The sequence below is a fragment of the Gopherus flavomarginatus genome, chromosome 4 (genome assembly GCF_025201925.1).
Source record: "Gopherus flavomarginatus isolate rGopFla2 chromosome 4, rGopFla2.mat.asm, whole genome shotgun sequence".
In the NCBI taxonomy this organism is placed as follows: Eukaryota; Metazoa; Chordata; order Testudines; family Testudinidae; genus Gopherus; species Gopherus flavomarginatus.
Window position 1 is genome coordinate 192,868,488 of NC_066620.1, and position 23,654 is coordinate 192,892,141.

Here is a 23,654-nt window from a genome sequence, read left to right on the forward strand (position 1 = left end):
TAGAGATGGGGTAAGGGATAATAGGTACCTATATAAGACAAAGCCCTGAATATTGGGTCTGTCTCTATAAAATCGGACTATCTGGTCACCACAGTTGGGGAAGATGATTTCTAAGGCCCTGATTCTGCAAGAGTACTTATGTTTGATTTAACTGGAACTACTACTATCTCTGTGTGCACTATAAAACAGCAAGTTTAATGCAGGTATGGACGAACTGGGTTGTAACACAATTCACTCCAGCACCTAAGGATGGGTGAATAGTGTAATAGGTCAAAAATGTATTCCTCCTTCCCTCCAGCGCACTGAAAGCTTTGACAAAATCAAAAATTTTGTCAAATGTTTTACTAGAAAATCTGAACTTTTTGTTGAAAATTTGCCAAAATGTTTTCAGCAACCAAAACCCCAAAATTTTCACCAAAGGCCTTCTGCAAACTTTTCAGTGAGTCAAAAACCAAATTTTCCAACAGAAATAAGTTTAAATGGAAACTTTTTGACCAATCCTAGGGCTCAGACCTCTATCCAGTGAAGTCAAGGGAACATTGCCGATTACATCGACAAATGCCGGCTCAGTCCTTTGGCAAGCAAGCAGCAGGGATTCAACACACACACACACACACAAACCCAGATCCACAAAGGCACTTAGACATGCATATCCCCACACTTAGGCGCCTAAGTGTCAGGCGTATGGTCCTAAGACACAGTTTTGGCACTACAGCAATCAGCAACACTCCTACCAAATCGTGTAGGTGCCTATACTTACTCAGTGCCCAAATTCTCCAAGTAAAAGTTCCCTTGCTGCCTATATTTCAGCCTCCCTTAGATGTCCAGATGCCATTCTCTTGCCTAAGTCCCAGAGCAATTCACTGCCCAGGGAAAGACAGGGATTCAGTCACCTAAGTCTCAGGTCGGGTCTGATTTGGTAGGTGTGCCCAGAGGCCACCTACCAGATCAGAGTTTATTCAAAACTCAGCCGGAGGAGGTGCCCGTTTTATAACCTTTGGCCCAATGGTTAGAGCAGTCACCTGGGATATGGGGGAGACAAGTGCAATTTACACCCACACGCCACCTAAGGGAGAGAAAGGATTTGAACAGGAGTCTCCCATCTCTCAGGAGAGGGATCTGAGATATTCTGATGAGGGCTTCCCCCAGTCTGTCCTGTTGAAGGCTGAGTATGATTCTGTAGTCCAGTGGGTAAAGCCCTCTGCTGAGAGGTGGAAGCTCACAATTCAAATCCTTTCTTCCCTTGTGGTAAGAAGGGCAATTTGAACCTGGGTCGCCTACATCCCAGGCAAGTGCACTAACAACTGAGCTAAATGTTATATGATAGGTACCTACTCTGGCCATTTCAAGTAGAGCAAGACAGGCTCCTAACTCATCCTTCAAGAAGTGCCTTAGGCACTGACTCCAGGTAGCTAGGCACTGCCCTGAAGCCTGGATTTAGCTTTGCTCACACTCCATTGGTCGGCATCCACCATTGATAAGTTTAGGTAGCTTCCTACCTAGTTTGCTGGCTTTTGAAGATTTCATTTTTAGGTATGATTTCCCCCCATTCATAGTATTGGGAGCCTAGGTGATAATTCAGCTTTGTGGATTACACTGTTGTTCCTGTGATTTTTCTATGTGCCAAAAAGTTAGGTGCTGTCATGCTTAGCCTTGCAATGCCTAACTCCCTTTGTGGATCCCACCCATGGTCCTTAGCCTAAGATATGGTACAATGCTTCCAATGTGCTGAACTGAGCTGCTGTACTCTTTGCATGTGATCTAGCTTACGGAAATGTAAAATGATCACTCTGTGCCCAATTGAGAATGTGGTGTTCCCAAACAATTCCATTAGAAAATCATTCTGGTTGAAAGGAGATTAACGCTTACTGCAGTTAGCACCCAACCACATAAAAGTGTGCATTGAAATGATAATCTTACTGTTAGCCAATCTTAAATAACATAGATACTAAAAAAAACCCCAAGATCTCAAATGTATTAAGAAGGCAAAAAAAAAAAAAAAAAAAAAAAAAAAAGCAACATTATAAAACAGGACATTTTTTAACCTTGTGTCTTGCTTAACAATTTTTACAAAGTGGGGTAAATAAAGCATTTCCCAAATTTACATCAGCTGGCCCCTAAAATTAGATCAACTGGAAAAAAGTCTAGGATATTATCTTTATTATCTTAATTAAACTCACCCTCATTCAGTTTAGTTCAGAAAAGAAAGGATTTTGTAGACATCTATTAATTTTTCTGAAACATTTTCTTGATTGTTAATTTTTAGATTCAGTTTACAGACAGATTATGAGTAGAAGATTTCAACAAGATTCTCATGTTATATATTGATCTGCACTAACAGAAGCCTAAATTTTATTAGTAATAAGTAATCATAAGGTAAACAAAGCTATCAAGCAGGGAAGAAGACAGCATGCCATCTACATTCCAGCATCCTTTGAGCTTATTGTTCAAAGAATACATTTCAAAGGTTTACTATAAAAAGAAGGGGAACAAACCCCATTGTTAGCCTTCACCCGCCGATTCCAAGAAACCAAGTGCTTTGACCGCTTTGTGCTGGGTCCTGGCTAAGGAACAGGACAGCCATGCTGGAAGAACGACTGGTGAGAAAAACTTCTTTGAACAAATAACGTTACGTTGTTGCGTTTTAGTCTCAGAAATGTATTTTTCCTTTTGTTTCTTTGCAATGATTTCTTTCCCTATTCCTTATACTTGGTATCACTTAAACTTATGGCCTTTTCTTAATAAAATTGTTTTACTTTTACCTTAAACCAACTCAGTGCTTTGACTGAAGTGGAGGATTTCTCAACCCCACTTAATAAGCTGCTCTGTATGGTCTCTTGTAAGAAACAGCAAAGCTGAGGAGGTTTTGTGGGTGCTACAATAGGAAGGGCAGGGCACTGCAGCAACAAACATTCTTGAGGAGAACTCAGAACTGGGAGAGTGTTGGTGTCACTCTGCAAGGAATAACCAGGCTGGTGGAAACCAGGATGAGGCTATTGTGCTGTGAGCACGCTGTTGGTGTCAGGGCTTTGATATACAGGGCAGGTAGTGATAAAACCCCTTACTAGCCTGGTTTGGACCCCAAATCTTCAAACCAGTCAATGCCACATAGAAATTTAGCATTCTTGTTGTAGTAATGTAATTTATTTCCACATGTCCTCAGCACAAGCATCCTCAGTGTATATACAGAGAGGGAGAGGGACGAGCAATTGGAGCCCATTAGCAAGGCCATCGTTCCACAAAGGGACAGTACAATGAGTGTGCGTTGCTCTCACACAACAGAAGGAAGGTCACATGGAATGTTCCTGTTTGGATTTTTGTGTAAGCACAGAGTTCATTGGAGCGACTGTCCCTACCCTCTCCTGACTCCCACTTTCACTGCTAAATAAAGGCCTTAACCTCTTTCCTTTCCCCTGTCCATTCCCTATCTTCATTGGTGCCAGAGAGAACAGGAATTGCCCTCATCATGTACATACACTTGCAGCTCTGCATTTAGTCAATCACTACAATCTAACCTCAGGCTTCAGAAGGTCACCTGCAAGGGTCAGGAAGGAATTTTTCCCGATTCACATTTGGCCAGCTACATTCTGGGATTTTTTTTTTCCCAACCTTCATCTGATCTGAAGCATCAGATATTGGCCACAGCTGAAATCAGGCCACAGGAAGAGATGAACCAATGCTCCAAGGAGGTACAAAGAACCCTCTCTCCCAGATGGTTAGCAGATGCTCCCATGCTTAGGCTCACACTGATTACCTACTATGGTATCAGGAAAGAATTTTCACCCAGGTCAGATTGGCAGAAACCTTGCAATTTTTTAGCCTTCCTCTGCAGCATAGAGCACTGATAATCTGCAAGGGTTATCTGATGTAAAAGTAGAATGAATTATATTGTGAAAATAGAAAGAATTAAAAAAATGCTGTCTGTACCTTTAAGAAAAACTGTTGGAATGCTGCAATCCAGGTGTCAGAAATACAGACATTCACATAGAACAATTGCACCATTTAAGGGCAATTGGTGAAGTATTAGCCTCAGATCCATAAAGAGTTAGTAAGGAAGTAGGATATGCATGCTGTGCCCCAGGTGAATTTTACAGTTTTGCTTTCTTTGTTCCTTTGTCTGATTCCCGCTCTTTTATCTGTATAAATAAGACTGTTTTGGCCTTGCATGGCCGCTCACATATTCTGAATGTTATTGGCAAAGCGCTGTGCTAATAAAACAGAGTGGTCTGACAAATTGTGAGTCCTGATTCTAACTTTGACAATTTGGAGGTTCCACCGAGATGGCAAACGTCTTCACTGGGGCTGTGTGATTCCTGACTGTTTTTGTGGGATGACCGTGGCAGCCGGCACCTGGGCATTTGGCCCAAGCGGTCCCCCACTAGAGCGGAAAGGCGCACAGCCACAGTGAGGTCTACGCCATCGAACCTGTTGGTTCCCACTCTGTTCTGGTAGGGATCCCGGGATCTGACATCAGGAATCTGGTCAGGTAATTATTTCTGTGTTTTGTCCGGACTGAGGACTGTCCTGTCTCTGTGTCTATCTGTCCTCTTGTGGAGTGTTTGAGTCTGGGTGCCGTCTCTGTCTGGGGATCGGCCGACCAAGGGGTTCCTGTCCCCGCGGTCTGAGTGAGTGAAATCTGCACAATTGCAGCCGCACCACACCTTGGGTAAAACCCTTAGTGTGAAAGCAAGGGCAATTGAGGCAGTAGCCTGTGGGCTCCTTTTATGTGTTGCAGCAGGCATCGCTCTGACGAACCTGAATTTCCTTCTTGTGTAATTGGTGTGTGAAAGTCCTCCTGTACTGGTAACCAGACGTCTAAGTCGGGACAGTTCCCTAAATGAACGCCGGCTCATTTTATGTATTTAGGATGGGTCCAGACTCCTGTAAAAAGGGTCAAGACTCCTGTAAATTTCTGGGAAAATGGTCTAGGCTAACTCAGGGGGATCCCAAAACTCAGTGGCCACTGTTAAAATCTTGGAACAAAGACTGAGTGGACGTCTTAAAGGACAAACTCGGCCAACCTAAAACTAAATTGGCTAAAGGAGAGGTTAATTGTTTCATGCAGTGGTGGAAAGAGGCAAATCATAGGTGGACAAAATCAAAACAGGCCTCTCTCACTTATTCAAATAATAAGTTAAAAGCTTTATTAAAAGCCTCCTCTCCCACCACTAGACCGAGCGCTCCCCTTTACCCCGTTCTCCAAACCCCGGATCGATCCAAACCCCTTCATACTCCCATCTCATTGTAAAAAGGACAAAAAGTCCCTTGTTCTGTTCCTCTTTGTTGTCTGCCTCAGAAACTGATTCTTTATAGTGTCCCACTACCAATTCAGCAAGACTCGGGGCGGGGGGAGCTCCTCAACTAGCCCCCACCCTTCCTGGTCCCTTTCCTTGAACATTTCTTTCAAAATTGTGAAATGACCACAATATCATTCACAAACGGTTCATTGAAAAAAAGCAGGATCGGGCCCAGACAAGCAGGCAAGCAACAAAAAAGAAACAGGTTGAAAGCCCTAAGGAAATAGTGTCAGAAGTAAAAAAAAGTAGTAAGTGCAGGCATGAACCCCTGGAACAATACTTAAAAGGGTGAAATCTAAGGTAATAAAGGTGTCATTTTGGAACATAAACAAGTGATTTAAAAAAAGAGAGTAAAAAGTTAACTATAGAGGCTGGAGAGAATTAAGCAGTTAAACTTTGTGAAAAATGTTAAAAAGGACCATGTTAAAGAGAGAGAATTCTTGGTTTCTTTGCAGACATTCTGAAGGGAAAATGGGCCCTTTTCCAGAAGAGTGCCTGTAAATAATCCTTATATATATACAGCTATGCAAAAACAAAGCAGTGTAAAAAAAAATGTTAAGAAAAAGAAAATGTGTATGTATCTATTTGTCTGTGTATGTAAAGTTCTAAAAATCTAAACCAACACATCTGGTTTGTAAAACTACTGTTTTGTAGGTGTAAAATAAATTGATTTTGTTTTTGTTTTTAATGCCACTAAAAATTCATTTGACTCTTTGATTCAAAGTTGCAAAACTGACAGACCTTTTTGCAAGACACAGGTAATTAGTGTTGTTTGGCTTTGGGATTTAGCATTTAACCCTTAAGGGGTAACTTAATTCTTTACAAAAATTAAAATGTTTTTAAATAAAGACCAAGTCATGGCTGCAATAGGGCAGTCAGAATCACGAGAATAGGTAGAGATTCTGGAGTCTTTTTGTTTGTTTGGTTTGTTTTTTTTGTAACAATAGCAGATAAGAGCTGTAATGACAGAATAAGAAGTTAACAGTGACCCTCTGAAGCAACAGCAGAGGTGAGGTGCACAAAACAAAAAGAAGCAATGTTAAAAACACTGAGCCTTAAAATGACTATGTGTAATCAGACTGTCACTTTAATAAAAGTACATAAAAACTCTGTAAAAACAAAACAAAGTTATACCTTATGTAAAAATTAATATGGCTAATGTTTTTGAAAAGTTATAGTATAGAAAGAATGTGCATTTTCCGTAGGACATGTGCAGCGTATATTGTAAAAAGGGATGTAAAAAAAAATGCAAATGAAACATGCTGCTGAATTAAAATCCTATTAGGGCTCCAAAAAGAGCCGCAATAGGCTGTTTTCTTTTTCAGATCCCTGTGTGTTAAAACAGAGTCTCTGAGCTCTGCTGATGGCTTTGAATCCAAAAGCCTAGCCTGTGTTGATGCAAATTACCTAACTGATAAAAAAAGGTGAAAACTGCCAGCACAAATGAAGCTGCAAATAAAGAACATACCTGGTCAGCAAACAAACTGCCTACATAAAAGGCATGGTATAACAAGATACCTTTAATTAATTTGATGCTAATGTTACTGTTAATATTAAACATTAAAATAACTTTAATGTTAGTGAGTACCCCTGTAACAACTTGTAGTGTGTATGATTTTTGAAAAAATCCTTTAAAGTAATATGGTAATGATGCTTCTCAGCTATTTTCTGTGAATAAACTTAAAGCTTAACACAGCAGGGAAAACATTACAAACTTGGTCTGCTATATAAGAGGCAAAACTTGAGGTACACCACCTCATGAATTTAATAACTAAACAGTGAAATAATTTTTGCATAACCCTTAAAATGTAAAAGCCATTAAAACCTGGCCTGCCTTAAAAAAAAAAAACAAAAAAAAAAAAAAACAAAAAAAAAAAAACCACAGGAAAATATGGGGGTAATTCCTCTGTTTTGCCTGCAGTCAGAAAGGGTATTTGTAAAAGAATGAAATCTTTAAGCAATAATCAATGCCACCCCAAAAGGGGTAGAAAACTGTTCTTTTTGTCTTTCAGATAATCCAAAGTATTGTATAATGGACTATGTGTATGTGTTAATTCTTGGGAAAAAAGTGTTTAAAAAGTGCTAGCAACCCACCAGAAGACAAATGTAAATGTAATGTAAGTACTGTGTTTACCAATAATCACATTTACTATTTGCCACAACAACAACAACAAAAAAGTCTCCGCTTACTGTAAGCACTGATTTAGCTGAGTTCTCTATCAACCTTGGCATTAAATGGCAAACAGTTACCAATCATCTGTTAAAAGGTAAAAAGGTAACATGGCTCCTAAAAAAAAAAAATAATAAAAACAAAAATGTGAAAAACTGAACTGTTCATATTATACACGCAAATGGGGACATGTTAAAAATTGCCACTGCATAAAAGCATAACAGCTTACCATTGGTATAACATTTTCTGGATGGTCTCCCACAACTACTGGCATACTAATATTACTACCCTAATTGTTTTTGGTTTTACATTGTATGTGTTTAATTAAAATGTTTAAAATGTGCTGGTGGATAAAACAAATGTATGTAAAGCTAAAGCCACAGGCCCAAATCACCTCCCAGTATTTTCTATTACGTGGACTAAATAAAAAGTAACACTGGCGATTAATAATCTTAATGTCAAAAGGGGGATATGTAGGAGCAGGATTTTATAATATCCCATAAGAATTAAAGTATAATTTGATTTCATCCTGCTAGTCACTATTTTTAAATAGCAGAAAAAAATGACCCCCTGGGACTATAGGATTCTGTTTTCCCATATGCATTACAAATTGGGCCCTCTCTAACTCTTTGTTTTAAGATTTAGGTAGTAAGAGACAGGATTCTCTATTGTGTCTGTGTTAAGTAAATTAGAAAAACATTGAAGGCCTGGGTCTCAATGTAAATTGTCTTAGTTATCAATTGTAAAACTTAGCAAGGCTTAATTTGCAATGCTTTTTTTGTTCTATATAAAATACTACTGTTTGTATTCTCAAATCTATTTGTGTGAATAAGGAATGTATGCATCAGGAAAAGATAAGGTGTGAAGGCCATTGTTACAGCCAGAGTCAAGGGACGGCTGTTAAACTGCCTGGCATCTCAGAGTGGATACATGCTTCGCAGTGTAAGAATGCACAGACCCCAGTGAACCAATCACCACCTCAGGACCACGCAGAGTCAATTTTTTTGACTCCAGAAGAAGACGTAGAGGAACAGCCTGCAATACCTTACAATCTACGCTCTCGTAAGGGTTGCCAGAAGCAGATGACTACATAAAGCAAGGCCCAAGAAGAAGCAGTAGTAAGCCAAGCGCCTGCTGCCTGGTGGACATAAAACTGTGAGTGCAGTTCCCTCAGTTGAGGTTGTCAGAACCAGAAGGGCCTTGCCTCCAACATGCAGCTCTGGTAGCGCCTGTTCCTCGGCTGCTGGTATCTTAAGGTCTGGGGTGCACACAATGACAATTCTTTTATCCAGCAGCAAGTGTGAATAGCTCAGATCCTTATTATTTCTAAATGCTGGGTCTGCAGCCACATCCCAGCCCACTCTCAAACTGGTGTTCCTGTCCTGGCTATCCCACTCAATTCCCCAGACCTCACTGGAGGACCTTGTCTGTTTAACACAATATGGAACAGTAATGACACCTGGGAAGAGGCTATTGGCAGTTCCTTTACCCCACTTGGGGGAGCAATACACCAGGCAAAAAGGCTCCTAAGTAGTTAAATAATGGCAAATAAAACCAGAGAAAGTTTAAGAGCCCTGGCCAAGGAAACAGGCGATCGGACAGGTGGCCCTCCAGAACCGTCAGGCATTGGACATAGTGCTCACGGCCAAAGAAGGGACCTGTGCTCTCACTAAAAAACAATGTTGTATGTTTATACAATACCAATAAGGTAATAAATCGCTACAGCCACTTAAAACAAATCGCATATCTTCCTCATGAAGAGCTGAGTTCTTTATGGAAGTGGCTAAGTAACCTGTTCAATTTCTCTGGCATAGGAAACTGGTTGTTTCAGGGAGCCCTAACTATCCTGTTTAAAATCTTAGTGATTTTTGTATGCTTTCAGTTAATCTGTTGTATCCAGAATTGTGTCACCCAGATGGCTGCCCCAAAACAGAGTGCTAATATGATGATTTTGAATATCACTGATGAACAAAAAGATAAGAAACGGTTAATTTGTGGAACCCAGTAATTGTTGGTCATGGCGTGCGCTTGACCAAAAGGAGGGATTGTAAAAGTAGAATGAATTATATTGTGAAAATAGAAAGAATTAAAAAAATGCTGTCTGTACCTTTAAGAAAAACTGTTGGAATGCTGCAATCCAGGTGTCAGAAATACAGACATTCACATAGAACAATTGCACCATTTAAGGGCAATTGGTAAAGTATTAGCCTCAGATCCATAAAGAGTTAGTAAAAAAGTAGGATATGCATGCTGTGCCCCAGGTGAATTTTACAGTTTTGCTTTCTTTGTTCCTTTGTCTAATTCCCGCTCTTTTATCTGTATAAATAAGACTGTTTTGGCCTTGCATGGCTGCTCACATATTCTGAATGTTATTGGCAAAGCGCTGTGCTAATAAAACAGAGTGGTCTGACAAATTGTGAGTCCTGATTCTAACTTTGACACTGAGCATGTCATCTAATCAATTCCCTGCTGTCATAGGGGCCTCAAGCATTGGTTGATCCATAATATTTCCTGGTACACAACTGACTCTGGCACACAACTGTTTAGTTTCCTGAACACTGAAATGTGATCTCTTTGGAAAGATTCAGCAGCAAGTTGTCTTTTAATCTCATTTATTTAAGTGGGGCAGAAACTGGGTGAGTGGACTACCCCTGTTTGTCAGTGGCAAGGCTGGGAAGAGAGCCCAGGAATCCTGATTTTGAGACTCACTGCACCTGAGAGTTGGAGCATTATCTACATGAGAAGAATGCCTGGAATCAACAGGAGGGGAGGCGGGGAGAGAGAGAGAGAGAGAGAGAAGTCCCAGCACGGCTGCCTATTGGATCAGGCCCACAGAAAACAGCTGAGGAGGAATGCAGGATACCTCTTTTTAGGTTAGCGGTTAGAACACTAGCCCATGATATGAGAGACCAAGGGACAAATTCAGAGCTGGGATATGAATCCAGGTCTCTCAGCTGAGTGCTTTAACTACTGCATTGTAGGATATTCTGGGATGGGTCTCTCCTGTGAAGCTGTTCTACTTTGTATGAAATACTTAAATAGTCATTGTGTGAGAGAAAAAGTGGAATAATGACTATAGCCCAGTGGTTACGAGCACTCACTTGGAAGATAGAGGTTCAGTTCCTGCTCTAATTAATATGTAAGTACTTGCACTTGTTCTATTATAAATGGTGGTGTGACACATGATTAGAAAGGGTTAAGCATCCTGCAGGATGAATGACTCAAATTCAGCCCTTAGACATATGTGGAGATAATGTTTTTGTTTTTGTGTATTTACATATACACCTCTACCTTGATAACACCACCTGATATCACACTAATTTGGATATAACACGGTAAAGCAGCGCTCTGAGGGGGGTGGGGCTGTGCACTCCAGCTGATCAAAGCAAGTTCGATATAACGCGGTTTCACCTATAATGCAGTAAGATTTTTTTGCTCCCGAGGAAAGCGTTATATCGAGGTAGAGGTGTATAGGTAGTGGTCAACAGTGTAATCAACAGTCCCTGTCTATGCTGTATTCTGTTAATTCAGAGATCAAAAGAACATCTTAACATTTAAATGAACTGTAAACATAGGATATCGCTGTATTCATTTCTCTTTGAAATGTATAGCAAATAATCTGTGAATGGTGGGAAAACAGGCAATTGCCTTATGTTAATCTATGCAAATAATTACCAGGTGATCCTTAGGAAGTAAACCTACTTCAATGTCTCTCTGGCTGCCTATTGTTTATCCAGGACTGTAAGGTCAAGTGGATGCTAGAACATTGTATAAAAGACACTTGGGGTCCTGATCCTGTCATCTCAGATCTGCTTAAGTTTCATCAGGGGAAGTTTGAGTTGCAAAATTGAGATCTCATTTAATCTGGAACACCCTGAATAGGATATTGGATTATAATCTATGGACTAAATTCTAAAATAACTCTTTGCAACTACAAAGCTCACGACCTCTGCTATGAATCTGAAACTCAACTGAACTCACATCTGTATGTATATTGATCTTTTAATCATACACTCTTTTCTTTTCTAATAAATTTTAGTTTGGTTAAAAAGCATTGCCTGCAAGCATGTATTTGGGTAAGATCTGGAATAGTCATTAACCTGGGAGGTAATGTGTCCCATCTTATGGGATTGGTAGAACCTTTTTGTATGATGAATAAGATTTTCATTAATTCTCATCATATCTGACTTGGGTAAGCAGGTGGAGGCCTGAAGCTGGGTCGCTTTAAGGGAACTGCGCTGTTGACTCCTGAGTAACCAGTGAGGTATAACAGAAACTGTTTTGTGCTGGCTTGGTAAATCTCAATATTGGAATAGCCACCAGCTTTGGCGATTGCCTGCCCCATTCTTCGCAATTCAGCCTAACTGAGTGACTTCAGCTGACTCCCCTGGGATTCCGGTCACAGGTGGACTTTAACATCCAGGTGTGTCTATGGACACACCATTGTCCTGCAGGCATACTTCCAAAACCACCTCAGATTTAAGATGCCCAGCTGCAAACAAAGTCAGTGGGAGTTGAGTCTCCAACTCACTGAAGTTCCTTTGAAAATGCCACCCCAAATCTTTTAAATATATCTTGGTCAATTTAATTGGCATATACAATATGTGGTTTTGAAAAAAAAAAAGTTTGAATAGTTTCATTTTGCCTTTCCAGCCTCTTTGTTCCAAGGACAGTAGTTTTAGGGCAAAAGGAGAGATGGAGATGGGAAAATGGACATATTACTGCTTCTATCATGCATTTTCCTCCTCAGAAGAAATTAGCAACCCACATAGATTCAACATGCAGCCTGAATGCAGTACACCCTGCCATAGGCAGTGGCAGAAAGTTATAGCCACATGTGTACATTGCCTAGCACAATGGACTTTGACTCTACTTTTGGGCACCATATTAAAAATGATGATTCAATTAAACATTTGAATTTTCTCCAAGAATGGCAAGCTATTTAAGACTCTGCATTGCCTCAGAACTTATGGTAGCCAGTTTTTATTTTGTTATAATATAGGATGATGTAGTAGTAATCAAATGTCAAGCAGTTTAAAAAATTAAAAATGTAAAGTAAAAGTTGGAGGCTTTTTCTTGTATAAAGCCCACCACACAGAAAGGTATATTATACTCTCCTGAGGCAATTCTGTGCCAAAAAGTTAAAAATTCTGTGCTAAAAAATTAAAAATTCTGCAGATTTTATTTGTCAGAACAACATTATATAATCATGGCAATTATTTTGGTAATTTATTTTGAAATAAATATCAGCAACTATGTTCAACAATACAGACAAAAGAATTCCCCAAGGAGTAGAGAGTTAAGGAAACCCCTATGACAACTCAATTCCTGTTTCTCTACCCTCTTCCCCCCAGAGCGCCAGACATTCACAGCCATTCTTAACAGAGGCCAGCTGCAGGACCTCCCCCAACCCAGACTCCTGGAACCATTGCCCCCAAAGCTCAGCTGTGCCTCAACCCTCACCCACCTAGACACTCGCATGCAACTCCTACCCCCCCAGAGCCCAGTGATCCACAGGGAGAAACATCCCGATGCTGGGTCCTGGGCTGGAATGGAGTTTCCTGCATGCCACCTCTTTCCTTCAAGGCATGCTGGGAACTGTAGCTACCAGGAATCCTACAGCTCCCTTCTCCTCTCCACAGCAGCATCTTCTATTTGTGAGCTGGGCTCTGCTGGGTCTAGTGCTCCTTAGTGGTCGCTGGGGGGAGAAGGAAATTCTGAGCATAATATTAATTTCTGTGCTAATTCTACTTTCCGCAATGGCGCAGAATTTCCCCAAGAGTAATTATATAGGATACATTCAACCAGCAGAGCTGTTCAAGTGTCTAAGAACTGTAGTATCTGTAATATTACTGGTATAAAAAAGTATAACATTTAAAAATTGGGTATATTTGGGGATATTGTATGGAACTTTCAAATGTCAATCCATACCCTCCTTTCTTATTACCCGCTGTATAAATACAGACAATCCAAATGGTATGAATGTACCAAACTTTTTATTATTTCAAACAAACTTCTGTACAAAATAGCCCCGTCACACCAGGCAAAGAAATGCACTGACATTTGCAAACAGCACATGACAACTTTAAGAATGCTTTCAGGTTTACATTTTTCTTCATTACACAGTTCTCCTCTTTTGGCAAGTATTAACTTTAGCAAATAAAGAATCTATCAGATCCACTACGAATCTGCAGTCCATTTAACTGACAATGGGGAAAGTACTTTTTTTACATTTGGTAAATATCCCTATATTAAACTGTTTCTAATGACATCTGGGTACTCAGCAGCAGCTGTATAGCAGAGTCAGAAGCATTATTACCTGTATTATATTAGCTTCTAGAGGCCCCAATCAGAATTAAGGCCTCAAAGTAATAAGTGCTGTGTAAATATACAACAGAAGGCAATCCTTACCCTGAAGAGCTTACAGACTAAATATTGCCTAGGAACTGACATTGATAAGTAGCTTTGTAGGAGTGCAGTACAGTTTCTAGTGTGCAGTATTATACCACCAAAATATCAAAGGGCCACATAATCTGAAGTACATTCATGAAAACTCCAGTGACTGCACACAAATTCCAATACGCATACAGATACATAAATCAGAGTTTATGCATATGCCTTAGAGTTTACATGCAAACGTGTAAGCCAAACATGCAAAATTAATGCAGGTTTTTGAAAATGTGATCCTCTCTGCTAGAAAATTCACAGCTGCTGAAGGTCACTCAGACACTCAAAAGAGCACTTTGCTGGTTTTGGCAAAAGATCTCTATTCCGTTGACTGGAGAAACTAAGAATAAATGCAACTCAGTGAGGAACACAACTTCTTGAAAGCTTAAGTCACATTTGAAAACAACGGTTAAGTAAGCAACTGAAACTTCTCAGTTTTCAGATGGTATTGGCTGATAAAAAGTACTATACAAGGAGTTTGATTTTAAGGGAGTTTACAAATAGCCCAACTCCAAAACACAGTCAAACCCTCTTTATATCACTCCTGCTCTAACGAGGCCAGGTATACTAGAAACTTACACTAGAAGTTACACTAGAAACTTTTGTGGGTATAATAATGTCAGGTAGGAGTGAGAGAGTCTTTACAATATTTTTATATCACCAGAAAGCTCTAGTAGACAGTTATACCAGCAAAAAGGCTTTTTGCCCATTTAAGGTATGTCTACACTACCATAAGAGACCTGCGACTGGCCCATGTGGTGGGGACTGGGGCTATAAAATTGCAGTGTAGACATTCAGGCTTGGATTAGAACCAGTAGCATAGCTAGAGGGGGATGTCAATTTCCTGGCACCTTCATACTCACCCGGGGGAGCAATAACAACAAACAACAACAACAAAGGCACCACTCACTGTGACGTTTTTATTTTACTCACTCCGGGTCTTCGACGGCGGGACCTTCACTCGCTTCACTGAAAGACCTGCCGCCGAAATGCCACCAAAGACCCTCAGAGCAAGTGAAAGGCCCGCCGAAGACGACCCGGAGCGCCGCTGGGTGAGAAAAAATGCTGCAGCGGGTGACGCTTTTTTTTTTTTTTTTTTAAATCGCTCCCCGTTCCCTCCACCTGGCTACGCCACTGATTAGAACTCAGAGTCTGGGACCCTGCAACAGGGAAGGGTCCTGGGCTCCAGCCCAAGACCCAACATCTATACTGCTGTTTTATAGTCTGCAGCCCATGCCCTTTGAGACGGTGTCAGCTGACCTGGGCCAGCTGCAGGTGTTTTATTTCAGTGTAGACAGACCCTTAGATTTCATTTGGGGAATTGGCATAAGCTTTCTAATGTACACAAGGCTTTAGTACTTCCTCATTATTCTCCAAGCTTCAGGCATTAGGCCTAAGAGTATTTTTCTTATTCAGTAATACAAGCTTGTCTGAATCTGAGGATAGTCTTGAACTGCATTTTATAAGTAAATACATTAAACCCGAAACAGGATATCAATTTCTCAACTGTGGAACGGCAAGGGTTACAGAATAAACCGAAGAGACACAATGTCTTCTTTGGCAACAGAATTTGTTGGCTGTTTTCAGCCAAGCAAGAATGCGCAGTAGGTGGCCACTTTTCCTTCTGCCTAATACAAAACATGTTGTGTCTCATGCAATGGTGCTGAACATTCAAATGACCTTCAGTCCATAAAAAGACTTTGGAGAACTTTATGTAAAACTAAATTTCCAACAGCACAATAAACAAAGAAATGAGACAATTTCACTTTTAATTTTAATTCACATTCAATTTCTCCTGCAAGATTTCACCCCTAGGGTTTAGTCTATTTGACTTCCATTTTGTCCTTACTACTGCTTACTTCTGTGAAAGAGGCAGCTTTTTTGGATTAAACAAACACAGACAACAACAGACTGTTATAGATGTAGTTGAAGTATAATGTAAAAAGATAAGGCCGACATGTAAATGGAGATTGTGCTATATAAAGTCAGTCATGTTATGACTAAAGACTCATAAATTTCAATGATGTGAAGAACATACACACAAGTATTAACACCAATCTGTATTAAATTATGTAAACATACACATCTTCTGTGATCAATACATATAGCTCCACTTGTCTCAGAAGGGACTACTGAAGCATCGCTCGAATGTGCTTGGAAGTAGATTCATCATTCAGGTGTTTTGTAGTGAACCTAGGAATTATAAATACAAAGTGAAAGTGTAATACACAAATAATGAACATGAATTAGGACATCATCAAAGCTTTGTTATCTGTTCTGCAAATTAATATGAAGTTTTACTAAATGTAGTAGGTTTACATATATTAAACATGGTTTCCTCACTTTCCCTACAGAAAACAAAGCTACAGCTGGGAACGTAACTATAAAATGGAAGATGTAATTGTATGGTTTGATATTAACACTTTCACAGAAGACAGTCAATGATTCCATTACCATTCATTCATTTCATCCCCATTACAAATCTCAAAACAATCTCATTAATTTTGTTAAGAAATAATCAAAATATATTCAGCTCTTTTGGAATCTTCGTTTAGTACACGTGTGCCAAAGGCAGCATGTGAGCTGATTTTCAGTGGCACTCACACTGCCTGGGTCCTGCCCGTGATCCGGGGCGGGGGGGGGCTCTGCATTTTAATTTAATTTTAAATGAAGCTTCTTAAACATTTTAAAAACCTTGTTTACTTTACATACAACAATAGTTTAGTTATATATTACAAAAACTTATAGAAAGAGACCTTCTAAAAACGTTAAAATGTATTACTGGCACATGAAACCTTAAATTAGAGTGAATAAATGAAGACTTGGCACACCACTTCTGAAAGGTTGCCGACCCCTGGTTTAGTACATCTACTTACCTTAGATATATGCATGCCTCCCTGCCCCCTTACCATATGGCCTGAGCACCTCACACTATACTCTACTTCCATACATACCTGAGAGCATTCAGAAGGACTTCCACAGTATCAGGAGGCTGCTCCTTTAAAACTTTTATGTACCCCTTCATCTAGAAACAGAAGCATATGACTATTGAACAATACAGAATTTGCAGTATATGAAAAAACAGATAAAAGCCTAACCAATACAGGTCAGCTTTATTTCCAAATATGTCTCATACAGCCAGTGAGCACAAGCAGTAAAATGTCAAATTAAAAAATGTCATATTAAAAAACGTGCAAGGGTGATGGACCCCCCAGTTCTGGCTCCAGCCCAAGCCAGAATGTCTACACAGCAATTTTTAGCCCTACAACCCATACCAAAGAAGAAGAGCAGCTCTGTGTGGCTCAAAAGCTAGTCTCTCTCTCTCCAATGGACATTGGTTGGTCCAATAAAATGTATTACCGCACCCACCATGTTTCTCTAATATCCTGGGACCGACAACTACAACTAAACTGAATAGCACATTATGGAGATGAGTCTATTTCTCAAAATCTAATTGGGAAAGGGGTTTTTTGGGGGTGAGGGGAAGGGGAAAAGGAAAAGAAACGAGACTACAGTTTAATGGTTTGGGCACTGGCTGGAATGTGGGAAACCCAGGTTAAATTCCTGCCCCACCTGATTCCGAACAGAATTTTTCATCCCAGGTCACTTCAAAATCAGGCAGAGCAGGGACTTGAATCTGGGTCTCCCAAATCCCCAGCCACTATCCTAACCACCAGCGATGGCCATACAAAACCCCGTACCTTTTTCCCTGACAATTTTGGTTTTTGCAAAAGCATGAAAAATGTATTGTTTTTGTTCCAAAGCAGAATGAAAACAAATTTCAAAACCTCAAAATCTGTTGGGAAACAGAACTGTCATCCTCAGGACAGCTCTACTGCCAAGTCCCATTGCAGAGTTTTAACCACAAGTCAGTCTTTCCTCTCAATTTGAGATAACAATGTGTGTCTAAATCTGTAGGTGGATAAATGGAAGTTCAGTTAAGCACTTCCCAGACTCTTTTAACTAGCGCCAAGTCTATGGATTAGCTGCACAAGATGATCTGGAAAATGTCTGTTCTAAGCCTTTACTCACTGAGTAATCAAATGGACATTAGCTAATTGCTCATTCTCCCTGTATGGAAAATCCAGTTGAGCTCTCAGCAATCCATGGATAGATGAGGGCAGCCTAAAGCAGAAGCTATGCCCAAAATAGTCACCATGTTACTCGGCAGGAAAGTGGCTTTTCTCCAAAAACAGAGACAATCAGAACCTAGGAGACTCAGAAGGTAAGAAAGCGTTCATTTGCTACACTGTCTGTAGGGTGCGCCAAAACTTTTTCCAAGAGATTGCTGGCTTGGAAGGGAGAATTGCCTTCTGCAGAAACATTTGAACAGACCCATCTGAAATACTGAAAGTATTCATACTAGGACATGCACTTTACTCTTGAAATTAAGATTTAGGTCCCCTTTGCACACACTAAAATCTGACTTGAGTATCTCCTGCCTGCCAATTTCTTTTTACTTTGTATCTAGCTACCTACACAGTTATAAACTTGGATTACAATACATAGTAAAATGCCAGACAAATGATCCCCATTCATTTGATAACAGCATTGTGAAACAATCATCATATATATTAGGAAAGCTATCATATACAACTGGGCTTTTGGCAACATTTCAAGTCTTATTTCTGTGGCAGCATGGTCCATTAGGTAAGACACTGGAACCAGGAAACATGGTCCCACTTCTACCACTGACCTTGGGAAAGTCAATTTGCCTATATGTGCCTCTATTTCCACACTGTAATATGGAGTCAGTGAAAGTCTTTGTAACGTGCTTTGAGATCTACAGATGAAACTATTATGAAAGCTAATATTACTATAAAAACAGATTGATCATTTTCAAAAAAAATTGTGCATTTTTCATATGTGGGAGGGAAAGCTGTTAGGTGAAAAAAAGACAGTTACCTTTTCCATAACTGGTGTTCTTCGAGATATGTTGCTCCTGTCTATTCCACAATAGATGTGCGTGCTCGCCACATGCACCGGTGTTGGAAGTTTTTCCCTATAGCAGTACCTGTAGGGGAGTGCCCCAGTGACCCCTTGAGTGGCGCCTCCATTGTGTGGTATAAAGGGCGCTGCGCTCTCAGCCCACACTCAGTTCCTTTTGCCAGACAACTCTGACAGAGGGGAAGGGGGGTGGGATGTGGAATAGACATGAGCAACACATCTCGAAGAACACCAGTTACGGAAAACGTAAGTGTCTTTTCTTCTTGAAGTGATTGCTCATATGTATTCCACAATAGGTAATTCCAAGCTATATCTGTTGGAGGTGGGAAGGAGTTCACAAACTCTCGGGGTGGAGAACGGCCCTGCTGAACCCGGCTTCCTTCCTGGTCTGAGAACAAGTGTATAATGTGAGGTGAACGTGTGAACTGAAGACCATGTGACAGCCCTATAAATGTCCTGAATGGGGACATGGGCCAAAAAGGCAGCTGATGAGGCCTGCGCCCTAGTCAAGTGCGCCTTCACAATTGGTGGTGGAGGAATTCCCACCAGATCATAACAGGAATAGATGCAAAAGGTGATCCAGTTGGAGAGCTGCTGAGTGGAGATCAGCTGATCTTTCACGCGCTCAGCCGAGGCAATGAACAGTTGCGAGGACTTTCTGAACATCTTAGTCCACTCTAGGTAAAAAGCCAGAGCCCGTCTCACATTCAACATGTGAAGGTGGCGCTCCTCACTGGAAGCATGGGGCTTGGAGCAGAGGACTCACAGAAAAGTGTCCTGACCCATGTGATAGGCAGAGACCACCTTCAGGAGGAAAGAAGGGTGTGGGCAGAGCTGGACCTTATCTTTAGGAAACACTGTGTATGGAAGCTTGGAGGTCAGGGCCCTGAGTTCCGAGACCCGCCTAGCCAACGTGATCACAACCAGGAAGGCCACTTTCTACGAGAGGTGTGACCAGGAGCACGTGGCTAGTGGCTCAAACGAGGGCCCCATGAGGTGGGTCAACACCAGGTTTAGGTCCCACTGCGGGCCTGGAGGCCTAACATATGGGAAGAGATGATCCAACCCCTTAAAGAATAGGCCAGCCATAGTATGGGAGAAAGATGGAAGGTCGATATGGCACCCAGGTGCACCTTGATTGACGAGGGCGCCAGGCCCTGGTCTCTAAGGTGAAGGAGGTAGTCCAGAATAAACTGGATTGGGGCGGCCACTGGAGAAACGCCCCGCTCGTCCACCCATACGGAAAACCGAGACCACTTTGCTAGGCAGGATCGGCGCGGGCCGCCTGCTTTCAAGGAACCCCTTCTGAACACGTCCTTTCCTCCTTTCCTAACCATCAAGCAGCCAAGCTGTGAGGTGGAGTGCCGCTAGGTTGGGGTGGAGGAGGTGGCCCTGGTCCTGGGAGAGCAGGTCCGGGCGGGATGGCAACGGCCACGGGGTGTGGTGGGAGGGGGCGACCTCCAGGCCTGTGAGGGTCCCGTACCCATGCTGCCTGGGCCACGTTGGGGCAATCAGAAGGACCTTGTCCTTGTTCATCTTTATCTTTTCCAGAACCTTGCCAATCAGTGGGAATGCGGGAAAGGCATAGAGAAACTGGCTTGACCAGGACAGGAGAAAGGCATTGGAGATAGTGCCTCGTCCCAGCCCTCCCCAAAGCAGAATGGGGGACAGTGACGGCACTGAGGAGTTGCGAACAGGTCCACCTGGGGAGTTCCTCACACTTGGAAAAAAAATAAGTCTGTGCACCACCTCTGGGTGGAGAGACCATTTGTGGTGAGAGGAGAAGTCCCTGTTCAAGTGAGTCGCCCACACGTTCCGCATGACCGGCAGATCGAAGGCCTGTAGGCAGATGTCGTGGGCTATACAAAAAAGTATCACAGCCTGAAGGCTTCACGGCAGAAGATTGGGCCCCGCCTTGCCTGTTGATGTAGAACATTGAGGCTGTGTTGTCCGTGAGGACCCTGACCACCCGGCCCTCCTGGTGCGAGTGGAAGGCCATGCATGCCAGCCGTACTGCCCTGAGCTCCTTGATGTTTATGTGGAAGGTCAGATCCTGGGCCAACCACAGACCTTGGGTTTGAATGTTCCCCACATCGGCCCCCCAGTCCAGGTCCGATGTGTCTGACGCCAGTTCCAGCAACAGGGACCTGCCCCTGAACCAGACCCATTGGAGCATATTTCTCAGGAAGGACCACCACTGTAGGGAGGTGATCACTGGCTTGGGCACTGTGAGGACTTCGTCCATCCTGCCTCTGGCCTGGGAGAACTCCAAGGCCAACCAGAGCTGGAGAGGCCTCATCCTGAGTCTGGTGTGACGGACCACATATGTGCACGCCAACATGTGACCCAAGAGCTGGAGGCACACTCTGGCTGTTGTCACCGGAAACTTTGTGACCGTGTCAATGAGCCCCTTCAGGGTCTCAAACCTGTCCGGTGGGAGGGAGGCTCTGACCAACGAGGTGTCCAGGACCACCCCGATAAACATTATGCGTTGTACTAGGACTAATGTGGACTTGGTGTTGTTCACCAATAAGCCCAAAGTGGTGCACATGGACAGAAGAAGCACCACGTGATCCTGCATCTGCGATCATGAGCTGCCCTTGACCAACTAGTCATCCAGATAAGGGAAGATCTGGACCCCTTGGTGCCTGAGGTAGGCCACCACAACCAATATACATTTTGTGAATACCCTGGAGGCAGCGAACAGGCCAAAGGGGAGGACCGTAAATTAGTAGTGTTCCCGCCCCATCATGAAATGGAGGAAGCACCTGTGCCCCTTGAACATATGAATGTGGAAGTACACGTCCTGCAGATCGAGGGTGGCGAACCAGTCGCCGGGATCCAGGGAGGGGATGATGGAGACTAGGGAGACCATGCAGAACTTGAGCTTCACCACGTACTAGGTTCAGGCCTCGCACATCCAAGATGGGCCTGCGCCCCCCTTTGGCTTTTGGGATAAGGAAATAGTGGGAGTAGTACTCCTTGCCTTTGAACTGCCCCAGTACTGCTTCCCAGGAGCCACCCCACCTCCTGTTCGAGCAGAGCCTCATGCGAGGGTTCCCCCAGGAGGGACGGGGGAAAGGGGTGGTTGGAGGGTAAACAGCGTAAACAGTCCGCATGCTCTGCTCTGCTCAGCTAAGCTAACTACAGGTACCACTATGGGTACCATACACTGAACGAACAAGCAGTTTTGGGGACGAGCGCCTCTTATACTGCGCCATGGAAGCGCCACTCCAGGGGTCACCAGGGTGCTTCCCTGGGGGTTCTGCTAGGGGAAAAAACTTCCAGCATTGGTGCATGTGGCGAGCACACACACCTATTGTGGAATATACATGAGCAATCACTCGAAGAACTTTTTCTCTTTTGTCACTTGCAGTTTAGTTTTGAAGGTTAGCTGTTTAACTGATTGTAGACTTAAGTTTGTCAAAAGCACCTTGGATATAGAGGTAGGTACTTTTTCCTGTATGTATGTAAAACATTAAAGGTTGATTTCAATTCATGACTATGTTCACCAAAACTTCAACTAAAATCTCTCAGTCAGCATTAAACAGACAAAACTTTAGGCTTAGTTTGGGTGTCAGCCAAAATAGTAACCACACACAATAGCTAGCTATTTAGATTAGAAAAACTTCCAAAAAAAGAGAGAATTTTAGAACCGACAAATTACAAGGCTAGTTTATCCCAAAATGTCAACACTGCAATTTTACTGTAATAGAACAGCTAGTAAAGGAACAGAACTGGCTTCATACAAGACAAATGAGCAAGAGTGTCTGATACAAGATTCAACAACAACAGAAAATGATTTATATAAAAGCCTAAACTTCTATGGAAGAAATCTATAGACAAATATTTTGCAAATGTAGAGAGCATTAACAAAATTCTTTGTTGTAAATTATGCTTACATCAATCTTTGATGTCTTAGAAAAAGCTCCCACAGGATGAACGTGATCATAGAGAATAATAACGCCCACCATTACTCTCATGCAGAACATAAGAGTCTTTTCACTGGTGAACCGACTTCTGTATTCTCTGGAAAATAAAAAAAATAATTCTTGACTGATTCTGCATAGCACACTTTTATTCTTTCATGTGTTTCACATGAGGACTTTATTCTCAAACTAGAGTATTAGTGCATGGCAATCCCAAATCTGATATAATAGCATTAAAAGTGTAAATCAATAAGCTTTTAAGGAAACCAAAACCAGTAATGATCCTTGAATCAATCAACTTGGCAGTTTAGAGAGAGAGAGAGAGAAAAGTCAGAAAACAACTGATGGTACAGTAAAATTGTCCACTACCTCTTCAAAGATCATATTAATCGCCTCTATGAAACCATGAATTTTAGACATTTACTGGAGGTCTCCACAGATATGGAAGGTTTTAAAAAGGTAGATAATGCTCATTATTCACTATTAGAACGCCAAAACAATAGGAACTCAAAGTAAAGCTACTTCTGTTTTTTAAATATGAGTAGTGAACAAATAACATTCCTATCAAGATTTTATTTGCTTTTTAAATGGTAGCCTCAGTATGTGGATTGCCAAGTTAAACAGTCACAACAGTTACTCCTTGAAATTATCATCAGGGAGGTGAAAAATGAATTGAGCAGAAAAGAGGCCTGAGACTAGTCTGTGTTGTATTTCTCAACTACCTTCCCACATCAGAGGTTCAAATTATCTCCTTTATTGTTTTAATTGATGACTTTTCTGCTGATTTCTTAAATGAAAGTCAGCAATAGGAGAATGGTGAACCTTGTTAATTTCCAAAACCTAGAAGCTGTACTTTACATTTCC

At 41.7% G+C, this 23,654-nt stretch overlaps 1 protein-coding gene across 5 annotated transcripts in view; it reads right to left on the reverse strand.

Annotated features, from left to right (window-relative positions):
- Window positions 1-13,446: 13,446 nt before the first annotated feature.
- CYRIA (CYFIP related Rac1 interactor A) overlaps window positions 13,447-23,654 on the reverse strand; it is a 70,729-nt gene continuing 60,521 nt past the window's right edge. For 4 of the 5 annotated variants that reach the window (XM_050950913.1, XM_050950909.1, XM_050950911.1 and 1 more), the window contains 3 exons: window positions 22,764-22,890; window positions 16,869-16,939; window positions 14,878-16,107 (listed from right to left, as the gene is read on the reverse strand). In XM_050950913.1, the coding sequence (XP_050806870.1) occupies window positions 16,044-16,107; window positions 16,869-16,939; window positions 22,764-22,890 (262 nt within the window). In that variant the 3' untranslated portion in view covers window positions 14,878-16,043. Of the gene's footprint in view, window positions 14,255-14,877; window positions 16,108-16,868; window positions 16,940-22,763; window positions 22,891-23,654 lie in introns of those variants that run through there. The other variant, XM_050950908.1, reaches the window with a different exon arrangement.